Source organism: Artibeus jamaicensis, unplaced genomic scaffold (genome assembly GCF_021234435.1).
Source record: "Artibeus jamaicensis isolate MK-2021 breed Jamaican fruit bat unplaced genomic scaffold, CSHL_Jam_final contig_354, whole genome shotgun sequence".
NCBI lineage: Eukaryota > Metazoa > Chordata > Mammalia > Chiroptera > Phyllostomidae > Artibeus > Artibeus jamaicensis.
The window spans coordinates 10,144,308-10,166,720 of record NW_026521803.1 but is presented as its reverse complement, the minus strand read 5'-3'; the positions used below and the strand labels follow the sequence as shown (position 1 = coordinate 10,166,720).

The 22,413-nt window shown below is 39.8% G+C and overlaps 1 protein-coding gene across 6 annotated transcripts in view; it reads left to right on the top strand.

Moving 5' to 3' along the window:
- OSBPL1A (oxysterol binding protein like 1A) overlaps nt 1-22,413 on the top strand; it is a 211,983-nt gene that overhangs the window by 80,712 nt on the left and 108,858 nt on the right. For 2 of the 6 annotated variants that reach the window (XM_037134083.2, XM_053664391.1), the window contains 2 exons: nt 4,410-4,491; nt 14,629-14,735. In XM_037134083.2, the coding sequence (XP_036989978.2) occupies nt 4,410-4,491; nt 14,629-14,735 (189 nt within the window). Of the gene's footprint in view, nt 1-4,409; nt 4,492-14,628; nt 14,736-21,318; nt 21,457-21,497; nt 21,608-22,413 lie in introns of those variants that run through there. The other 4 variants (XM_037134088.2, XM_037134086.2, XM_037134087.2 and 1 more) reach the window with 4 other exon arrangements.

The window sequence follows — 22,413 nt, the reverse complement described above, 5'->3', positions numbered from 1 at the left end:
TAACCTCAACATACTTTTGGACTAAAGTAGATCTATAAGAAATCAGGGGAGAAATATGTTCACACTGAAAAACCTGACCGTGTTATACGATGCTTTTGGTCTCAGTTTACTTCCACCCAAAGTGAGGGCCTCCAGAAACTTAAAACATTTCTCTCGGCTGGCTGGCTGTCATTGCCTTGATGTTAGGCCACTAGTGAGAGAAGAATAAGACAAGTCACAGAAATATTGGCCTCATAGCAACTTAAAAATATTTGAGAAATAAAAACTAGAGAAGAAATTCAAACAAAATATCGATATAGAACTGTACAATAAATACTAAATATGTGCAGCTGCTTATATTTAAATAAATTAGGTTCAGATTAAAAAATCAGCTCCTCATTTTATCTAGCCACATCTAAGTGCTCAACAGTCACATGTGGCTGTCACCTCGGTCACTGCAGGTACAGAATGTTTCCACCATCATAGGAATTTCTGTTGAACACAACTGGGCTATGCTCTTAGATTTGGGGTGGTTCGAACAGAATGGGGTTTTATTTGTTGAAGGTATCTTTATTCTAAAGGGTCTGAACTCACTGTAAGAATGAGCAGTGCTGCTAAATTTTATACAAATGAGAAAATAATATCAAACTTTCCTGATTTAAGAATAAGTGATTCATTACAATGAATGTGCAGGAAGAAGAATATGTATCCACACAGGGCCAATAAGTGAAGACTGGCGTGCCCATGCAACAGGGAGGCAGCTCTCTATGTATTGATTTATTTAGAACGTAGAGTTAAGTGAAAAGGGTGAGGTATGAAGTGCTGTATCTAATGTGCTGTTACCTGGGAGAAGAACAGCACGGGTGCACACACACAGGTTTGTGCAGGCTGAGACCAGCCCTGGGAAGATGTGAACTGACTGGCAGTTTCCGCTTTGAAGCTGGGAGGGGAAACAGTCCTCTAGGGCTGATAGACGTGTGAGGAAGAGTTGCCTTTCTTTACATAGACATATTTCTTACTTTATGTAGATATCTATTCCAAAACAAAACATTCCGAAGATTACAGAGCAGGACCATACTCATCACCAGGAACCAAAAAGAATAATGTGTTGTGGGTTGACTTGGATTGAGGGGAGACGCAGCATGGGGTTATCTTTGAAGCAGATTTGGCTGGAGTTAGGAAGGCTCAGAGATGAGTTGGGGTACCAGTGCTTGCAACAGTGGCAATCTTCTACAAAGAGCAAAGTTAGCAGGGTTCTGCAGTCTGTTTCATTAAAAGTTTAAGATATTGAGGTACAATTTTTATACAATCGACTAAGTGCAGTTTACGTCTTCAGTTTGTTGTGTTTTGACAAATGTGTGTACCCTGTGTGACAACCACTGCTGTCGAGACATAGAATGTTTTCATCACCTCACAGACTTCCCTTGCGCCCCTTTCCAGACGATGCCCTCTGCCACCGAGGGGCTTTCTGTTACAGGTGAAGGTGACAATGCCTGTGCCCGACTTTCAAGTAACTGGAATTGTGCTGTATGTGCCCTTCGGTGCCTGTCTTCTTGCCCTCACTGTGCATCAGCAGTTTGTTGGTTTTGATTGCTGAGTAGAAGGCAGTCTGCTTCTGTTCTTGATTTGCCTCATGTGGATTGGCTGTAGTGAATGGCCTGGAATTAATGACCTCCCTCCTACTTTGCCCATTCCTCCTTAGATGACCACCTCCCTGATACACATTTTTAAGCTGTCCTGTAAGGACAAGGGTCATAAAGTAGTTTAACATCAACTTAAGTCAGACAAATCCAAAAGCTGACGTCTGGGCTGGCAGAGGTAGGAGCAGGAGATCCGGGTTGTGAGTGTGGCTCAGCGGCTCCCTTGGGGGCCTCTGGGTGTGGTCCTGGTCTTGTGTTCTGTGCCCAGAAGACGTGGTTTCAGAACACTGCCACGCTTTGGCTATTAGAACGTGGCTCATATTGGGATCCCATTTATGTAGAATAAATAATAATTAAAACCTAAAAAAAGTCCCTTATTCCCTATAAGGTTAATAGCATGTGACTCCATGCTAGGCTCTGCAAAGAGTTCAGAAGCATTAACCTTCATAAATAGACTTAAGTTTTCATAATATAACCAATAGCTAAAAGGAGATTATAGCAAATTGGAATGTGTTATATTTTATTGTACCTCCTTCTGTTCTTTTTAACACCAATTAAATGCTACCATTGTTTATAACAGAAGAAACTTTTGTACCAACTAAAATAGTTTCTGAAAGTGATCTTCTCCAGCTGACCTATTATGTACCTTTTAGAACTAGTAAATCATTAATCAAGGAAACTTTCTCTAGTAACTGTTGGAGAGTTAAGGGAAGGCCAATGCGATTCAGGTTTGAGGACGATGCTGTGGAGAGTGTGTCTTATCTTTAATTATAAACTCAGGAGCTATCATGTTTATTAGAGATTTGCAGTCTGCAAATGAATCCAGTTCTTACTTTTGTGTATCCATCTCTTACCACAAAAAGGAAAACAGTAGTGTCAACTTGAACGTGGGCAGGAGTATTAAATATGTATAGAGAGAAAATGACGATTCTGTATTAATAAGTTATGAGTCTTACATTTGGTTGCAGTGCTTGTTTTCAGTGCCTCCAGATGGACTTTTTTCCTGCCTTTAACCTGTATTCACGCTGTGTCTGAAAAAATTAGCCAGCACGCCATTTTACTTTCTAAGGGGTTTTAGATGGCATAGTGTAGGTATTCTCTCTCTCCACATACCAAAAAAAATTGTGTTTTTATATTGTTAGAGCTCTCAAGACAGAGTAATGCAGATTTTCAAGAGAACATGGCTTGTCACTAATGTGGCACCATGACTAGTTCTGTGGCTGAGTTCAGAAGCACTAAAAATTTTATAAAGAGGTGAAAAGGGGGAAAGGGTCACTTACCTCTGTCACCTGTGCACATAGGTCTGATTGGGGGGACCAAAAATGTGTAGTGGTTGGCTCATTGAGAGTAGGAATGCAAAGTGGGACAATTCATAAAGCTAAATATAGTGTTCTCCCTACAAGAGTGTGATTCTCATACTGATGAGGTCAAGATTCTCAGAATCAATACTTCTTATTGCCCTAACCAATTAACTTTGTAATGACAGTTTTCTTGCTTATTCCTCCACTGTTTAAAGGGAAGTTATAAATAAAATTAACCCTTAAAGTTGCATTGTTAATATAATAAATGGATTTATCTGATTTTTATTTTGGACTTCCAAATATATACTAAGATGAGATACAGCTTACATCATAAAACTGTTTTGCTTTTAGGGACCTAAAAATGGAGAAATTTCAAATTATAAAGAAAGATGCTTTCTGTAATTGATACCACATTATTTTTATAAGCTTTTTCTTACTAAGAAAATACCCTTATTTGCCTGATTGTGTGGTGGCTGTGTGTAGATTGCTGAATAAAAATCAATTTGTGATTTCTACACATTACTAGCATCTAGGTTTTTAACTAGTTTTTAAAATACATTAAGAAATGTATTTTGTAATTTCTCAGTGAATTTAATCAAGTCCTTTAAGTGTTAATAAATCAGAGAAATCTAACTCCTCAGATACATATGGTGTATCGAGTTACAAGGAGTAATTAAGGCAGTTGCATAGTGTCTATACAACTGACATTGAATGTACTTAGAATTTAGAAATATGTATTTTTATTAATCTGTATGTGATTAACTAAATGTTATTGGGTTGGCCAAAAAGTCCATTATATTTTTTCCATACTATGGCTCTAGTATCACTTAGTTGTCCTTAACTTCATTCGAAACAATTTTGTTAGATTGTATTGTGACAGTTGTCATATCAGTGTTCCTTAAAAAAACATTATAATTGGTGAGTTTTTGTGCAGCCATTTTAATATTGAACATGGAAGAACATATGCAACATTTCTGACATACAATGCGGTATTATTTTAAGAAAGGTAAAAATGCAACTGAAATGCAAAAGTTTGTGCAGTGTATGGAGAAGGCGCTATGACTGATCAAACATGTCAGAAGTAGTTTTTGAAGTTTTGTGCTGGAGATTTCTCGCTGGACGATGCTCCACAGGCAGGGAGACCAGTTGCAGCTGGTAGCGAGCAAATCAACACATTAATCGCCAACAATTAATGTTCCACCCTGTGGGAGATAGCCTACCTACTCAAAATACCCAAATCAATAACGTTACTGATGAAAATGAAAAATGTATTTTGCGGAAAAAACTAAATGGACTTTTTGGCCAACCCCAAATATTCAGTTTTTAAGGAAACTCTTTTACCATTTTCTCTCTGTTAGGAATATGTCTCAGCTATTATAATGTATCTACCTATGAACTAAAGTTTTGATAGAAACATTAAAGTGTCTGTAATATACAAGTATTTTAGTGGCTTGTTTTAACTTTGTCTTCTTTTTGTTTTCTTTTCCAGAAAGCACAAACATGCCAACAGAGACTAGATAGGGAAATTTCCAGCTTTCTGAAAATGATTAAGGAGTGTGACGTGGCCAAAGGTAAAAAAATAAAAAAAAAAGAAAAAAGACAAGCATTACCCAAAACCCCACAACCTGTTATTGTTTAACTCTACTTTTAGATAATTTTTGGCTTGAACTTAGCACTCCATTTGTTAAAGCTATTGTGAAATTTTAAAAGGGCTGTTTGAAATTTCTACTTATGGAGGGGGCTTACTTTATAGATTAAAATGATTTTATTCTTTTAAGAACAAGAAAGACAAAGTTAACATTTTGGGGCTGTAAATTCATGTTGGTTGTGTAATAAGAATTCCGCTTATAAATCACAGAGCCTTGGAATTTGGAGTCAAACTGTTTTGGATTTGAACCTTTGTTCTGCCCCTTAGTAGCTGTTACTTTGAACAGTTTAGCTTCAGAGCCTCAGTTTCCTCATCTATAAATGAAGGAGTTAGTTGTTTCCAGGTCTTGACTTTTTGTGATTCTATGAATATATATATATGAACTTGTCTAGCTAATGATTAATCTACTGTTCATCTTTTTATGTCTTTAGTCTCTATTAGTTATGAATTATTATGAGTTGACTATAGCTAAATCAAAAATCAAAATACTGCCCAATATAAAATGCAGTACAAAAATTAAATATTGAAAAATTATTACTTTGTAAATTAAAAAGTTGTCCCTTAGACTATGATGTCTTTATAAATAACTACTAAAATATAATTGATTTAGTTGTCTATGAGTTTATTATTAACTACCAATTTTATTTATTTATAAAAATAGATTTATTTAAAAGATTTTATTTATTTTTAGAGAGGTGAAGGCAGGGAGAAGGAAAGGGAGGGAAACATCAATGTGTGGTTGCCTCTTGAGCGCCCCCAACTGGCGATCAGGCCTGCAACCCAGGCCTGTGTCCTGACTGGGAATTGAACTGGGGACCCTGTGGTTCGCAGGCTGGCACTCAAGCCACTGAGCCACACTAGCCAGGGCTATTAACTATGGATTTTAATCATGAATTAGTTAATCAGGGAACTCCTGGGTTCAGTTTATCTGTGCCCAGAGAATGTGAAGAAATGTTAATATGAGAGTAATTGAGCATAAATAGTCTATATCTGTCCAGGTATACTTTGGGCATCCCTTTGTTTCAGTTTAATGGGCATTTATGTCAATAATGATAGCTTTGGGAAGGACAGCTTGGGATCATTTTGATTATTAATTATAGGCTGGAATATTGTGTTAGTTACCCCTATTTATCCTCAGTGGGCTTTTAAATAATAGCAGCTATTAGAATAATTCCCATAGCCTAAAATTCACCTGTGTGAAGTATATCAGACAGTGCTTTTTAGTACATACACAGAGTTATGCAACTAAGACCATCAGTGAGCTTGTAAAACACCATAATCTTCACCAGGAACCATCAAAGTAAGAAGAGTAATAACAACATTTAAAAGATACAGAACCAGAGTGAGATGAACCGTAACAATTTTCTTAACTTGCACCAAAGAAAAGAATTATAACTACAATCAAATTAACTCTTTTTTAACCTGCAGTCAAGTCACTTGGTTCAGATTATCTATATGTCAGGACACTCATAATGATGGTGTGCATTATTTGTGCTCTTAGAGCTATGCATAAAGTTCAGGACCAATTTTATAAACAGTGTTTTGTTTTGGACAGTGCTCTGTGGGATCTTGGAGATGTTTGACTGTCTGGCAACCCTATTTCATATACCTACAGTAAAACTCAGTTGATTTATATACCAGCAATTATGAACATGAGTTTTGAAAGATTGGTGTAGATAAAGAAAGCTACATCTTATAGAAATAGTAAGTAAATAGGGTTAAGGTGGTTTCATGAATGGAATTGGAGAGTGGAAGTAACAGAGTCACTCTGAGTGCCAAGGAATTGTACAGAATAATCTTGCGCCATGTGTCTTATTAAAGGAAGCTGGTAGAAACGCATCCTGCTCCAGACTGCCTACGTAGTTTGCCAATGATGTCTCAAGATGAAACACTAAAATGTTTGTGGAATGGGTCCAGATCTTGTGGTTGAAAGTGTCTTACATTTTAGTACAAAATTGTTTGAACTTTAAGACGCAGTTACCTTCTTTCGTATTCAGACTTCTCCCATTAGAGTTCAGCTCTGACCACCTCCAGCCCTGGTTACTGAGGCAGCCTGCCCTTCACGCTCCCTGCCTTTCGTCCGCAAAGGGGATGGAGTCAGAAGACTCTCAGGAACTCTTCCAACTCAGAATCTGTGAAATACTGCATTATTGCTTGTCAGGTTAATTTTAGAAAGGTGCTTTTTTGATCATGCATTTTCTGTTGAAAAAAATCTTTTATGGGTCCTTGAAATAAAAGAATAAAATGCAGTCTCTTTACCCTGGCAATTAAGGACTTTTATAGCCCAGTCACGACCTGGTTTTTAAGCTTTATTTGTGATTATTCTCTTCCGTGACCCAAGTAACAGACCGTTTTGACCAAATACCATGTCCTCTACTGAAATACTACTTTCATTTTCATGAGTGGCCCTTAAACCTAATTTCTCTCTGGATGAGTGCCAGAATTCATCTGTCTGGCAACACATTATTCAAGCTCCAAAGAATTCAGTATTGAAATCTCTGGTATTCTGTCTTTACCAAAAGCCTGGTTGCAAAATCAGTTAAAATCATCTAAACTAATAAAACTTGTGGAAGACTTCCTGAAGGCTGGGTAGTCGATCTATTCTTCCATAAAACCCTAAATTCCCTGTTAGGTAGTCACCAGTTTTGACTATTATAAATAATGTCATATCGTGCATTTAAATGTGATCACATCATTTCATTAGGGTTTTTGGAAATTGGATTTGTGGTGAAAGCATATTAACATTTTTGAGTCTATTACCATGTATTGCATTTACTTTCCAGAAAAGATGTTTTACTTCACATGCCATCTTTAATCCATATACTTTATTGCATGTTACTAAATGTATATAAGTGAATCCCTGGTTAAAGAAATGAGAACTCTTTCAGCTATTTTAAAAACAATCTTAAAGAAAAAGCACTCCAATCTACTGAAAACTCGTGAAAATCCTAGGCTTCATGAAACACCCTTCTTTAACTGTAGCCACCTACTTTAACTGTAGCCACCATCATCTCCCACATGGACTGTTAAACGACCTCCTAAACTGGCCCTCAGATTCTGCCCTCCCCCTACACGTTCTCCCCAGGCAGTCTTCTAAAATATCAGTGGGTGAGGGCCTTTGCTTAAAACATCCATTAGCTTATAGGCCGGCTCACTTAGAAGGAAAGACAGAGTCATTCTAATGACCCACAAACCCTGCCAGTTCCTCTCCCTCGGTCAGGTCCTCATGTCCTAGTCTCCTCTGCTTGCTCCTCCAGCCTCAATGGCCACCTACTTGTCTCTCAGAAAATCTGGGCAGATTCCCACCTCAGGCCAGCGCTGTGCTGGTCCCTGGGGATGGAAGGCTTTTGTCCAGGGTACTGATTCACTTCCTCAGCTCCCCAGGTCCTTCCTCCAACAGAACCCTCTTGATTTCTCTTCCCACCTGTTCTGTTCGCTCTTCCATGTCCATTCCCTGCCCTGCCTGCTGCCCTGGAGCCTCGGCTCACTACAGACTTCATTCCTGGGATTTTTTTGCCCTCTGACTCCTGAGGGCATTCAGCAAATGGGAGTTCCTGCCAGGGGCTTGGGGGACAGAAGGAGCAGTAAGTCAGGGGACCTCCCTGCTTCCTCCAGCTGGGTCACGGTCTGACAGCGCTGCTGGGTTCCTCCACCTGGCCCACATGGCTCGTTCTAAAGACGCCAGCTCCCGCAGGCTTAGCCACACTCTCCCCTTTATTTGCCCCTTTATGCAGGATGGTAACTGTCTTGCATGCCAGTCTCTGTTAGTTCGCTTGTCATCCTCCCTTTGTGCATAATCTCTTTTAGACATTTTTTCAGGTCCCCTTGGAACTTGCCAGTTCCTCCCCACCAGGACCCTTACTGATACCTCATTCTGTCTAAACTTTCAGCTCCCCTCAACACTTGCTATCTCCCTACCTTGCTTTATGTTTCTCTTTGTCACTTACTAAACTTCTTATATATGCATGTGCAGTTGATTGTCCGCCTCTCCTATTAGGAGAGAAACTCCATGAGGACAGGAAATCTTTGTTTTATTCACTGATTAACAGAGCTGGCACCTTAACAGTGCATGGCACATACGGGCACTGAATATATGTGTGTGTGCTTGTATGCATATATATAAATATAAATGTATGTACGTATGTTTTGAGTGAATGAAATGAACGACCTACTTATCTAGCTTATAAATTTACAACATTTCTCCTCAACTCAGGGATGAGTCAGTACTGATTCATTCTGTCAAGTTAGTGAGTATAAGGGTGGAGAGAGAGAAACTAGGGAAGAAGCCGCCAGCGCTGCCGGAGCGTTTCCAGTTCTTTACCACTCAGGTCACAGGTGACGCCACTGGTTTATATCCTTCTCTTTTCCTCCGGGTTCCGTTTTATTTCTGACTGAGGAAATCTTCGAGGAAGTCTTTGAGGCACTGTGAGTGGTAGAATCTCTGCCTTCTCTAAATCTCTATTTCACTCTCACTAGGTTATGGTTTTCCGTTACCATTTTGAAGGTACGACTCCAGCTTCTCTGGCTCCTGATATTCTAGTAACGATTCTTCAGTAGGCAGCCTCGTCTTTTTTAAAAAAATGTTCTGTTGCTTCAGAGATCTTCACTTTGTCTTTGGCGTTCTGCAGTTTTATTCTGTCTGCAGGTTTGACTTTTGTTGTTATGCACGTACGCTGCTTGAGACTGTCTTTAACTTGAAGACTCAGTCCTTACCCCTGGAGTCCAGGGGCGCTCTTGCCGTCACCCTCTCCTGGCGTGGCTTCCTCGTTCCTCTGCTCTCCTCTGCGGAGCTTCTCCTGGACACCCGTTGAATCTTGTTCTTTGACCTTCTACTTCCTACTGTCTCATTTCTGTTTTTTTCTGTGTTAAATACTGAGTAATATCTTCCATCTGTTTTCTAGTTTTAGTTTTTTTCCCCTCAGTTGGACCTGTTTTTCTGTTTAATCCTTTGACTTTCTAATTTTTGTGACCGTGTTTTATAATTCTAGAAATTCTGGGTGGAAGCTTCTCAAGGTTTTACTTTTCCTGTAGGGACATACTATTTTTCATATAATATGAATTTCTAATTTTATCCAGGATTATTGAAACATAAATTTAAAGCCTTTTGGGGGGAATGTTTATGTATGTCTTGAGTGGTTGTGAAGTAACTGTTGTTTTGTCTGCTGTCCCTGGGGATGGATTGTTCTCCTCACAATGGATTACGTCACTTTTTACTGAGAGCTCATCTTCAGGGGGGCTGGTTTTTCCTGCCTCCTGGATTATGGAAGCGTCCCTTCCCAGTAGTTCTGTGTCTGTTACTGCCAGGGCTGTGCAGGTTTTTCTGCTTCTGGGCTAATAGTTTTCAAATTTGATTCCATACTTAGGCGGGGCACAAGCTAGGAATTTCCATTTCTCATAATTCCCACCCCGAGGGATAGGCGAAAAGGGCCCTTTTCCACTGCTTCCCTGAGCCCCAGGCAGCTTTCTCATCCCTGCCTACACTAGGGGTCTAGCCCCGCCTGAGGCCTGCTCCCTGTGCTTTGCGAGAGCAGAGCCCCGCCTCTCCCGGCTCCGTGTTCCCGTGGGCGCCCACCTCCGTGTCAGGCCTTCCCACCAGGCTTCACTGGCAAGTGCTTGTTCTATCAGACTTTTCTCTTTGTTTCTAGTATATCCAGGGCTTTCTTCTTTCAAATGCTGCTGTATATTATTTTATTCAGTATCTTTACGGTCTGAGTTTGGAGGCATGATTCTCTATAAACTTAGTCTGCCAGATACCACAATTGTCCTATTCTCCTTCTAAGACAAAACATGTCAGTAATTCACAAATTGTATCACATAGAATAGTAGCAAACACACATAGCCTTTTGCACATTGTTCTGTGTGCTTTATATAAACTCATTTATTCCTTCTAACTGCACTATGCAGTACATGTAACTATTGTACCCATTTTACAGATAAGCTGACTGAGGCAGAGAGAGTTAGGTAAATTGCCTGAGGTAACACAGCTAGTAAAAGCTCAAGGGTAGGTTTGATTCCAGACAACCTGGCTCCAGAGTCTGCTCTTAACCAATTAAGAGTCCAGAATAAATTAAGAATTCTATATTTAACCCTAAACATGTGGCCTATGAACTAAAGAAATTTACAGGTTTATACCTAGGTCAACAGTGAAAGATAGAGAATGATCACATTAGCTTGGCTCTTTTAGTTGAGGTGTTGTTCAAACCCTCATAGTCTCCTCCTATTCAGAAGTTCAGAGATCGGGTGAAATTGATGTAGGACAGAAGTTTTCAACTCAAAACAAAGAAATCCTCTTTTTTTTTTTCCTGTCAATGTTTTTTCTTCTCTTTTCTTTTCCTGATGTTCTTTCTGGTGTCCATCTTAAAGAGTGCAGTGCTGATTCAGACAATTCCCGAAACCCAAACCTTGGGGTCACCTAAATTGTCATTCTGCTGTACCTTTCGATCTCTGCTGTATCTATGCTGTTCCCTTTCTCTACCCCTGCGCCCCACTAGTCTGCATAGGCCGCTGCCATTTTTCTTATAAGTTGCAGCAACAACTTCTTGCCTGGCCGTACTGCCTCCAGTTTTATGTTCCTCTCTTTCCCTCCATGGAATGTTCCAGGGTGGAGCCGGAAAGCTGCGGGTCGGTGGAGAAACTTCTTAAAATGAATAATTATTATTTCCATTATCCAGGGAAGAGAAAACATCTTGAACAAAGGTTTAGAGGCAGTAAAATGTGAGAGTATTTCTAGGAAAACAAGTGTTTCCAGGAAAACAGCCTGCCTGAAACTGATTGCCTTTATGAAGTGCCTTACATGTTAGGCTGACATGTTTGTGGACTCTTTCTGTCTTAGAAGAACTGTGGAAGCCATCTGTATTAGGGCTTATTTTGTTAACATAAGCCACAAGTATTTCCTTAATAGTCTAAAAACTTACCCAAGTAAAAATTGTATAGTGTATCATGAAAACAACAGATTGTAAGCTTTTTATATGTCTCTCAAGATGAGCTTTTCACGTATGATCTTCTAGTGTCTTTCTCCTGAGTTCAAAAATAATTGTAGTATAAAAAGGAACATTTTTCCTTAAAATTAAGTGTCCAATTTTTATAGCAGGCCAAATACAGCAACACACTGGCCATTTTGCATTTATTCATGACTGTTTAGTCTCTAAATATTAATCGATGAAAGCACATGAGCATCTGTAGTGATTCCAGTTGGTCCCTTTTCTAGAAGCTCAGCAGTTTTGCTGCTTTTTGGGTAGCCATGTGCACGCATCACTGTGTGAGAGGCAGGCCAGTGCGACCCGCCTCGCCCCCAAAGCACGCGCTGCCTTGTCTGTCAGCTCCTGCGCCGCGCCGCCGCACCATTTAGTGTCAGCTATGGAACCTTGTTTAAACACGCGATCCTCGGAGAATTGGGTGGCTCTTGGTTCTGTTTGGACAGAAGAATTTGACACTGTCTCAATCCACTGTCTCAATGGATTCTTATAAGCACATACCTTAATATATATTTCTTGAAATGTCTTTTTATAGGCCAGGTGTTGAAAGACAAATACCGTATGATCTCACCTTTAACAGGAAGCTAAACAACAAAACAAATAAGCAAGCAGAAAAAAAAAAAAACAAAGACACTGAAATAGAGAACAAGGGGACAGCGACCAGAGGGGAGAGGGAAGGGAAGTTAAGGGGAAAAAGGGGGAGGGATTTGGAGGAACAAATAGGAAGGACACAGGGACGAGAACTAAGGGGGGTGGAAATGGGAGGGAGGTGGGGAGCACGGGTCGGGGGAGGCTGGGATGGGAGAAATAGACAAAAAACTGTACTTGAAAAATAACTAAATAAAATTTAAAAAAATAAAATAACAAGTGCAAAATAAAAAAAAGAAAAAAGAAAGCTTGCAGAATCACTTTTGTTTGAAAACTTCTGTTTCTCAAAATTTATTTTGACATTTAATGTCTGTCACATGTTCATCACCATCTATCTAAACTGTGAAATGTCTAAACTATAGACAGGATTGGAGACAGTATTTAATAAAAGAAATAATACCCATGCTTCCAACTTCCTATCACTGGTACCAGGAGAATGGAAAAGTACTAGATTTCCCCAGACATTCGTGGAAGGCAGAGGCTGTGCCTGTTTGTACTGTGCGTCCCCTCTCAGCCCTCCTCAGTCCACAGCTCTGCGAGAGGCGTCTGCTAGTACTGTTTAAGTCATTCGGCACCAAGCATATGGTATTCTCATTTGCTATTTAGCAACTAAGTACGGAAGAAATCTTCACATTTTGTATTCCAAATTCAAAATGAAGACTAAAGTATGCAAAGTCAAATTTATTATAGAATATAGTAGTATTCAGTTGGGTGCTGTTACAAATAGCCAATACTAGGAAACCGTATTCCATAAGATGAAAAATAAGATAAAATGTCATTTGGTCTTTATATCCAGATATTATGAAGGGTTGTTTATATCGTTATTTACTCTGACCTCTCGTTTTGTGGCCCACTTCAGCCTTAGGAGTTTTGAGAAATAGTTTTTTCCAAGAAAAGGCGTTTCCTTTACCAAAATAAGTTACATTTATACAGAACATTTGAAAAAGAAAAAGAATGCTATTCACAGTTGTATCACCTGGAAAATATGGCCAAAAATGATTTGTTATTCTTGTAGATTTCATTTACTCTATTTTTTTTAAAATTTTTGTGTCTTGATGAGACTGACTGTTTTATGGCCTAATTAATTGTGAATTGCTGGCATTTGGATCGACTGGATTGCTTTTGTTTACTGACCTTGTGTACCATGTTTTTAGAACAGTGTTTTAAGTAAGGCTATTTGAAATACAAAGGATGCTACTGATTTAATTGTCTTTCTCCTTTTAAGTTATGTTTTAATGAAAAGTTTTCCTAATGTTATGCTTTTATGTGATGGAAAAGACACATTCAAAGGATCTTAATGTATAGTTATCACAACTTCCAAAATTTTTTAAACTAAGTACATTCCCCTTGCATTAATCTGAACAGGATGTGACATTTTACTTTTTTTTTTTTTAATGATGTGCAGCTTTATCTTGCCAACTTCTCTCTTTTTTTTTTTTTTCTCTAAGTGGGTAAATGGATTAAAATTTTTTTTAGGGCACCTGGGAAGAAAGTGATATAATAGCCTTTCTGTATCTTTGGAGGCCTGGTTCCAGGACCACTTTGGATGTCAAAATCTGCAGAGGCTCAAGTCCCTTATATAAAATGGGGTGACATTTCATATAACATACACTCATCCTTCTGTTTACTTTAATCTTGAGATTACTTACATACCTACTACAATGTAAGTACTATGTAAACAGTTTGTTATACTGTATTGTTTAGGGAATAGTGAGAAAAAAGTCTGTGTACATAGGCTTAACTACGAAGTACATGCCAGCAACAATGTAACATTTCTTTTCTGAATATTTTCTATTTGCAGTTGGTTGAATTTTTGGATTTGGAACCTGTGAATGTGGAGGGCCAACTGTGTTACCATTTCTTTGTTCCCAACTTAATCATATACTAAACAATTCTGAAACTCTACAGGGACACATTTTTAAGAATGAAAAGGCCTATTTATGTCAAACATTTAGGCAAATAAAAATGAGGAAGTTGAGTTAGTGCCACCTTCAGATATGTTAGCCATCACTTGATGTCAGTTACAGAATTATTTTTGTCTCTGTAGCGGTGTACTTTTGAATAAGTTACTTGGTGTAGAATATCATGAAAGGAAATACTGATGTTTCACAGCTGGTGCTACCAGTCCGTCTTGTTGGGTGCGTCTCAAACATTATATTGTCGTTATTCTGTAAACTCGTTCTTAGTCTTGGCTCTTCTCCTTGTAGGGTACAGACTTTTCTAGGACAAGGCTTCATCCTGTCTTTTTTTGTACCGGTGTATGTGCTTTGCATCTAGTAGGTACTTAGGATGCCCCAGAAACATATACTGTATGCTTCGTTTAAGGTGGCTAGAAGAAAACGTGAAGTTTGTAGCTATAAAAGTATGTTTGTGGTCGTAGTTTATTCTGATTACTTAAAATTCCATTCATCTGATCTATTATTTTTTTAAATTTCTAGACATGCTTCCATCATTTCTTGAGAAAGTTGAAGTTGTCTCTGAAGCTTCTGGAGAAACTTGTGTTGCTTTGAGCGATTGCCTTAATCTCTTCACTAAACAAGAAGGGGTAGGTAGTGCGGAATTGCATTTTTTGACAATTGTTTGGTGTCACATACGATCATCCAATGAGTTATTGCTTTCAAAACGTCCAAAGGTAGGAGAAAATAGTAGTAACAAAGGAAATAAAAGCTTCATTCTTCACCAAAACTTAGAATTTATTTATTTGAACTTTTATAATAGTTTATTTGAGCCAAATTGATGACATATGCTGAGGAACAAGATCTCAAATGCTCCCAGAACTTACTTATTCTTTATTAAGCAGGATGATTCTGAAATAACCATCTAATTCATTTATATAGCCATATTTAACAAGTATGTTTTAAAGTTGTACTTACAGTGAAATGTTTCAATGATAAAGTTATGAAAATATTCTAGAAACCCAAGATCTTTGTATGAAAACTATGTGATACTTTTATTTAGAAAATAGAATGCTGTTATACTTATTTATGTGAACTAAACTCAGTGGGTTACGTATTTTATGTGCTCCATTTTACCTCTCCCATGCAAAGATTTGCCATTTATTTTTCCAAATATGAGTAAGAGTCATAATTCATATTCATTAGTAATTCTTTTCCTAAGGACTGCAAAGCTATAAAGATGTGATTTAGTTGCCTGAACTAGATTTTTTCTTGTTTTATGTTTTTCCCCAGTTTTTATGATTTTAATGCAATGCACATAGCAGTAGACTTTCTTTTCTATTTTGTTAATTTCTTCATATAAGTATAATCTTCAAGTTTTAGATTCACATCAATTTCTTATTCTCATTCCACTTTATTTGTACTATTTGGTTAGAGACTAGGTTTTGGTAACACAGGATAGGTGAATATGGTTGTATTATGTTTCTCTTATATGTAAAGATCTAAAATTTTATCATGATCAGAATTCATGTAAAAGTCTTGTGAATTCATATAAAATTTTAAATGGTATGTTTGTTAGCCACAGATTCCATATATTTTATTTGAAGAATAAGAAAAATCTATGTAAATGATTACAACTCACTTAAACATACAGAAAGTTGATAGAATTCTATTAGTTCAGGAAATAATTGTTTAAAAATTTTAAGTGGTCGATGCTTCTAATATTATCCGAAGACAGCCGTTCTCCCATTTGTGTTGATGATTTGCCAATTTCATATTCTAGCTCATTTGCATGAGGAATGATTAGTCATCTGAATAACCTAATAGGATGACAGCATCCTATTGTAGTACATCCTGTTGTAGTACATCTTCCAAGTGCACACACCAGGATGCCGTGGGATTCAGGCACCGGTTAGTACATTGTAAAACCAAATTGCATCCACAGCTGGTACGTGGCACCTGATGGATGTATCAATAACTGTCTTTTTGTTTTCGAGATGTATAGTTTTAAGGTGAACCCTGGATTAGAAATCATTTAATTTCTGGAGAAGCCAGCCTGTGCTGATTTTAAAACTAGTTATTTAAAAAAGTAGCCTGTGTAATCACCTCTCTGTGAAAATCTAGATGTATAAGAATATTAGCCTAAAGTTTAGACTAATTAACCTCATTAGCCTTTTAAATTTGTCACGAGGATTAAATAAGAGAACACAAGTGAAATGCTTAGCACAGTTCTCGCACACAGCCCTCCTGAGTGAAGGTCAGCCATTCCCGTGGCAGGCTGCCCTCCGGCACCCGCACCCCCCTTCTGCTGGTGTGTTGGAGCTTTTGGGTCCTAACACTCAACATCTCTTTTGGGGAGGAGGTGGTGGGATCTAAAGAAAATCTGACTATTTATGGAATAAATGTGCCGAGGGACCTACTTCAAGTGCTTTGAACCTTGACATCTGCATCTTTCAAGTACGGCAGACCATGCGGAAGGCCGTGAAGAGCACTAGTCCGAAGGTCTAATAAGCCTCTTTTACCTGCCACTCTTCCCCTGACCGGTTGTGTGATCGTGGGCACGTTTCTGTACATTGAAACTATGTAAATGCCTTAGAGTTGGTGAGGGGATCAAATGTATACATGTTATTATATTATTCACCTGTGTGTATATACAGCATATTAGCATATTGCATGGCAAGCAGTAATCATTCTGTAAATGCTATTTATTGCCTCAAACTTTGAAAGTATCTCTAAGATTCTTTTTTAGTAATTCTATGAAATATCAACTCTGTGAGACCCTCAGTGAAATTCATAGATTTTCTTCTGAGAAATATGAATATAGACAATGAGAAGGCCTTAAAAATATTTGAAAGATAAATAGCATCTTTAAAGTTACTCTTTCAAGTGACTAAGAATTACAGCCAAGGAGTTTAATAGCTTAATTGAGACCATAGTGGAATAATTATGTACTATAACGCCTTATTATCTAGCATCATAAATATATTTTTATTATCTGGAAATTGTATTAAAAGAGCACTTTAAACTCCTGTAGACCTGGGTGTAGTTCTTGGCTCTGCCATTTAATCTCTCTTCACCTCAGTTTTCAAATACAGTCTCCTTTTTAAAGTGACGACCAACCAGAAAGGAGAGCTTTGAAGAGGAAGCGAGATCACACGGCAGAACCCCTTGTACAGCGCCTGACGTGAAGTCGGGACCCGTTCGATGTCAACGATCCCAGTCCCCAGGGCAGCAGAACTGCTTTTATTCTAACCTTTCCTTGGTGACAAGTTATTCTAAATGTTTCACATTTACTTCTTATGCTGAATTTATAAAACTTAAAATGTGCCTTCAGGGGATAATGTTTACAGGACTCAGTATTTTTCGACTAAATGGTCCAGTCCTGCTGATGTTTTTTGAATTCTTTTGTGTTCCTTATGTAGTTTTTTTTGATATGCCAATTTTTTATTATTATTGAGTGCAAAATATCTCATAACTACTATTGTGATTTTTTAAATTTTTTAATCGAAGTACAGTTAACATATATTAGTTTTGGGTACATGATATATTGATTCAGCATTTATATACCTTATGGTGTGATCATCATAATAAGCCACCTGTCACCATACAAAATTATGATATTATTAACTATTTTCTCTAATGGCTCCTTATGGGTTTTTAAAAAATTCTCTCTGATTTTTAGATTGGCTGTGTGCCTGCCTCTAGTTGTGGAATACCAGTCCCTTCTGATTTGCTCTTTAAATCTTCTGTTTATTAAAACAAAAACCAGGTAACCAAATTTGGGGAAATTAAGTCCACAGGAAGACAGTATGGCTCCGTGTGAGAAACTTCAGTGTTTATAGCAGGCACAGGCCTCAGTGCCTGGACCTGGGACTTTCCGTCTCTGTGGCATGTGCGTGTTCTTTGCTTATCTGGGGGTGCTCCGATATGACCGAGATACTTGAGGCTTCCATCTGACCGGTACATAAATGAGGCATTATGCAGGCATATTTTACTTGTGAATAACACTACTTATTCAGTAAGTTGAAAAAAAAAGACACACTTATTCAGTGTGTTGAAAAAAAAAGAACTGCAATAAAATAAGCTATAAAGTTTTTGATTGATGTATTAAAGGGAAACTCACTAGATTTTGTTAGGGTGATATACTTGGGAAACAGAATATAGTAGAATGTAAATGCTGTGGGTTTTCTTTAACTGTGTATGAAAGTTTCATTCAAAAGGCTAGAAACTGGTTTCATGAATTACTTTGGTTTCTGTAGCTTTCCGCACCAGAAGGTAGGATCAAAATGGTTAAAAGGTCAGGCAGAAGCCCTCATTGGTGCCCTTCATGCCGTGTGAGTTATCACGCTCCCCTTGCTATTAGTCAAACCTGTTTTTCCAGGGTAGGAACTTGCTTACTTATAGTTAGCGTAAGCTCCCTTATAAAATACTTGTACTTCTGAGTTAAATCTCCCAACTGCTAAAGAGCTGTAACCCAGATGTGTGATTAGAATGCTAGGGATGCTAAGTTTGTGATGTAGTGGAAAGATTCAGACTCAAAATTGGAGCCAACCGAAGGGGACTGCTGCTCTGGACCAGATGCTGACGTCTGTCTGCAGGGGCAAATCACGTCCCCTTGTGGACTTGTAACTCCCTGACGTTGTGGGCCCTGATACTCATTGTGTGTCCTGTGCTGCCCAGAGTCCTTTCGTCACTTTGTGTCCCCAGTCTCTCTCTCATTTTCTAATGTTGCTGCTTGAGAGGCCTTCACCTCTCTCATGTCTGCAATTTCTTCATCCCCTTCTACTCTGAGCCAAATTCTTTGCTAAATATTAGGCAGTTATTGTACTTGGCCTCACCCCAACCTGTACCTTTCTCTTTTTCTTTTATTGAGGGTATCTTTTTCTGCCACTCTGAGTCAAAATCAACACCTCCCTTCTTCTGAATTTGCTACTTCTTACAGCTTTTATTTCTCTATAACCCTGTCCAGTTCCATTTTTGAAAATGTGATACTTTGTTTTTACTTCTTTATTCTTCAACCAGTCCACTGAAACCATTCTTGCCAATATCTCCTTATTGCAAATCAGAGGACAGCCTTAAATTATCTTGCTTGTCCTTGGAAGGATCTAGCATTTGACCCCTGCTTGCTTGGTAGAATTCTTCTCTGTGATTTGTACCTGTGCCTACCTGTTAGGGCTTTTTTGTTTATAGCAGCTCTGCCTCAGTTTTCTCCTAAAGCATCGTTTCTTCAGCCTGAGCCTTCAGTGTTAGTATTTCCCTAGGTTTCTGTAGGTGGCCTTCTCGGCATTCTTCCTCGGTGACCTCACCCACCAGAAATCCATGATGACTCTGATATCTCCACCTTAGATCTCGCCTGAGCAGTGAACCAGCACGGCCTGCTGCCTTTTGAACATTTACATATGGTTACATCAAAGGTATTTCAAAACCAATGTATCTAAAATCAAAGAACTCAAGGAATTACCACCTGTTGGGAAACTCAAGCCAAAAACATGTGAGTGACCTTTGGTTTATCCTTCCTTCTTATCCCCACCTTTAATCAAGCCCTGTTATTTTTATGTCCTGTGCCTCAGGGTGCTCTCTCTCCCTTAATTCCCTTCCCCCCGCCCCCCACACGGATTCCCCATTGCTACTGTGTTAGGCGAAGTTCTCAGGATGGCTCTGCCGGATGACTGCCACCATTTTCTAGCCCCAGGTTCCACCCTTCAAACTGTTCAACAAGTTCTATGAGCCTCCTTTTCTACGAGTTCCTTGCTGTTGTAGCACAATCACAGCACATCATTATGTGGTTACTTGTCGGTAGATTCACTGAGCTTGGTAGTCCTTGAGTAAGCAGCTATATCTTAGTTATTTTTGTAGTGTATGTGTCAAGCATAGTCCTTGGCATGTAGTGGACAGTTAATAAATATCTGGATGATTGAATAATGAATGTACAAAGGAAAGAATAGAATGCTTTGAGTCAGCCCAGTCAACTCTGCTTTCTTGACCTTGAACAAATTAATTGATTGGGAATTTTATTTCCGAAACTGAAATTCTATTTCCAGAATACGAATGAGTTATGTCTAGTTCCTCAGCACAGTCCCTGGCACATTTTAGGTGCTCTGTAAATTGCCTTCTAAAACAAATTAGTCTCTGTTATGCGTTGTTTTGCTTTTGCTGCCTAGTATTACTTTATAAACTGAATTCCTTCTCTAATTTTCAAGGTCTAGGGAATTTCTGTAGCAAGGGCTCCTTTTAGTGCCAAATAAGACTTTTGAAATATAATACTATTTAGTATTTAAAAAAAAAAGAAAGCAAACTGGCTTTTCGAAGACACCATGAAGCCTCACTTAATGCTAATTCCAGATTTTCTAAGTACGGTGTCGTATCCAGACCCTTGACATCTGGAGTGTTGGGTCTGCACTCCATTATAGCTACTGAGTTGGAACAGTGAATTCACCCTGGGAGCTTGGCAAAAGAAGTAATTTTGTTCAGTAGTACTCTGTTCCTACAGTTTGAGGACAGATTCATACACATCAGAAAGGTTTAAAACTACTATTGGAACAAAAAGTCCACCCCCCAGCCTCATAGTTAACCAGGATTTTCACTGCCTTGAACATTCCACTGAAGTATAGTATTTACGTGGTACAGTTTTCTGTCCTGTCCTTTGGGCCTTTGTCTACACTTCAAGCCTGGCTGGAATCAGAAACCATGCATTTCCTATATTATGTAGCTTTCACATTCAGTGGGGTTAAAATACTGCTGTTCCTCACTGTTCAAATGGTAGCCAGAAAATATATTTTTCAAAATGTGAAGATCACTCAGTCTTTGTTTTGAGATTGGAAACATTAACTCTGCAGTGGAAGACTATGTGCCAGTTATCTTCGAGGTGGAAGACTCCAGAAGACACTGGATTTCTCTGCTTTCCCCAGGAGCAGGCTGGCCATTTAAAAGTTGTCAGGGCTGGCTTCCCCGGCAGAGGGCTTGAGCACACAGCCCACTCTAGGACCTCGCAGGAGCCTCCGTGGGAGCGCGCAGACCGAGAGTAGCAGTTTCCTGACTTCCTTCCCTGAAAATTCCCTGGGAGCAGTCCGCTAGCTTGCTCGCTGGGGCACGGTGCGGGCTCTCGCCCCCGGCAGGTCCCTTACCTGTGCCTCCAGGAGACGCAGGGGGGCAGGGCCAGGGAGGAGGGACTGGAGGACGACAGCGGCAGCGCTGCCTCCTGCTGCAGGCCGTCCCTGCGCCGCCTGCTCGCCAGTCCCCTGCTCGCCCCGGGAGGGCGGGTCTGCGGCCCAGTGGCACAGCGCGGACCTCTGGCGCCCAGGGAGCCCAGGGCAGGCGGGCCGCGCCTCTCCTCGACCTCGCTGGACTTGGGGAGGGCCACGCTGCACGAAGGTGACTTAGGGAGACCTTGCGGTGCCACCCTGGGTTGCACCTCCTGGCCCGGCTGGAAGGGAGGTGGAGGAAGAGGCCGAGCGCATTTGCGCTGGAGCTGGCTGAGAAGCTCAGGGTGGAGCGCGAGCCGGGATCTCCAGATCCGGCCCAGGTGGGTGGGTGTGCTTGCCTCCCGGGGGGCTTTGCCGGGGTCAGCCTACCGACCACAGCGGGACACTGAGAGGAGGGGACGGGGGAGGGCGGCCGGCGGCCAGACGAGATCGAGGGATGTGAGTAGATCCAAGAATAGTTGGGTTGTGTGTGCTCGGAGAGAAGTACAGCCGCCGACTTGTGGGGAGGGGCGCGGGAAGGTCGGAGACCCTGCCAAGCACGGGGTCTCCTGCAGGTCCTGCATTTGCGGTTCCCTCAGGAAGAGCCCCTGGGGGGAAGCCCGTGGACTAATATATGTATATATTTATTTATTTATTTATTCAGCTTAGTATTGATAGTAGGTCAAGTGGAGCTGGAGTGGGAGGAGTAAGGCAATGAAAGACATTATTGTCCTAAATAACCTTCCAAGTTAGTGATTTTTTTGTGTGTCTCTGCCCTGGCTGACATTGAGATGAACTTCGCATTCACTGTACAGAAGCCACTGAAATGCCGAGAAAACGAAGGAAACATGCCTGATTGTCGACAGAAAGGGCAGTTTTACCGAGGTTGGGGTGTGGGGAGGTGGCTTTTAACTTTGTTTTGATTAGGCATTTTTGATTACTCACAGGCATTCTCTGTAGCCTAAACCAGAGGACAGTCATGATCCCTAGCGTTGGGACCATGTGGCCAGTTGTTTCGTGTTTTCTGTTGTGCTGGTGTTTTTCTGGATTTGGAGAGAGGGCGGGAGGAGGGGAGCTGCCAGGGAAAGAAGGACTTGGTACTGCTTTTGGTTATTAAAGCTATTAAAAGTTTTTTTTAACTGAATTA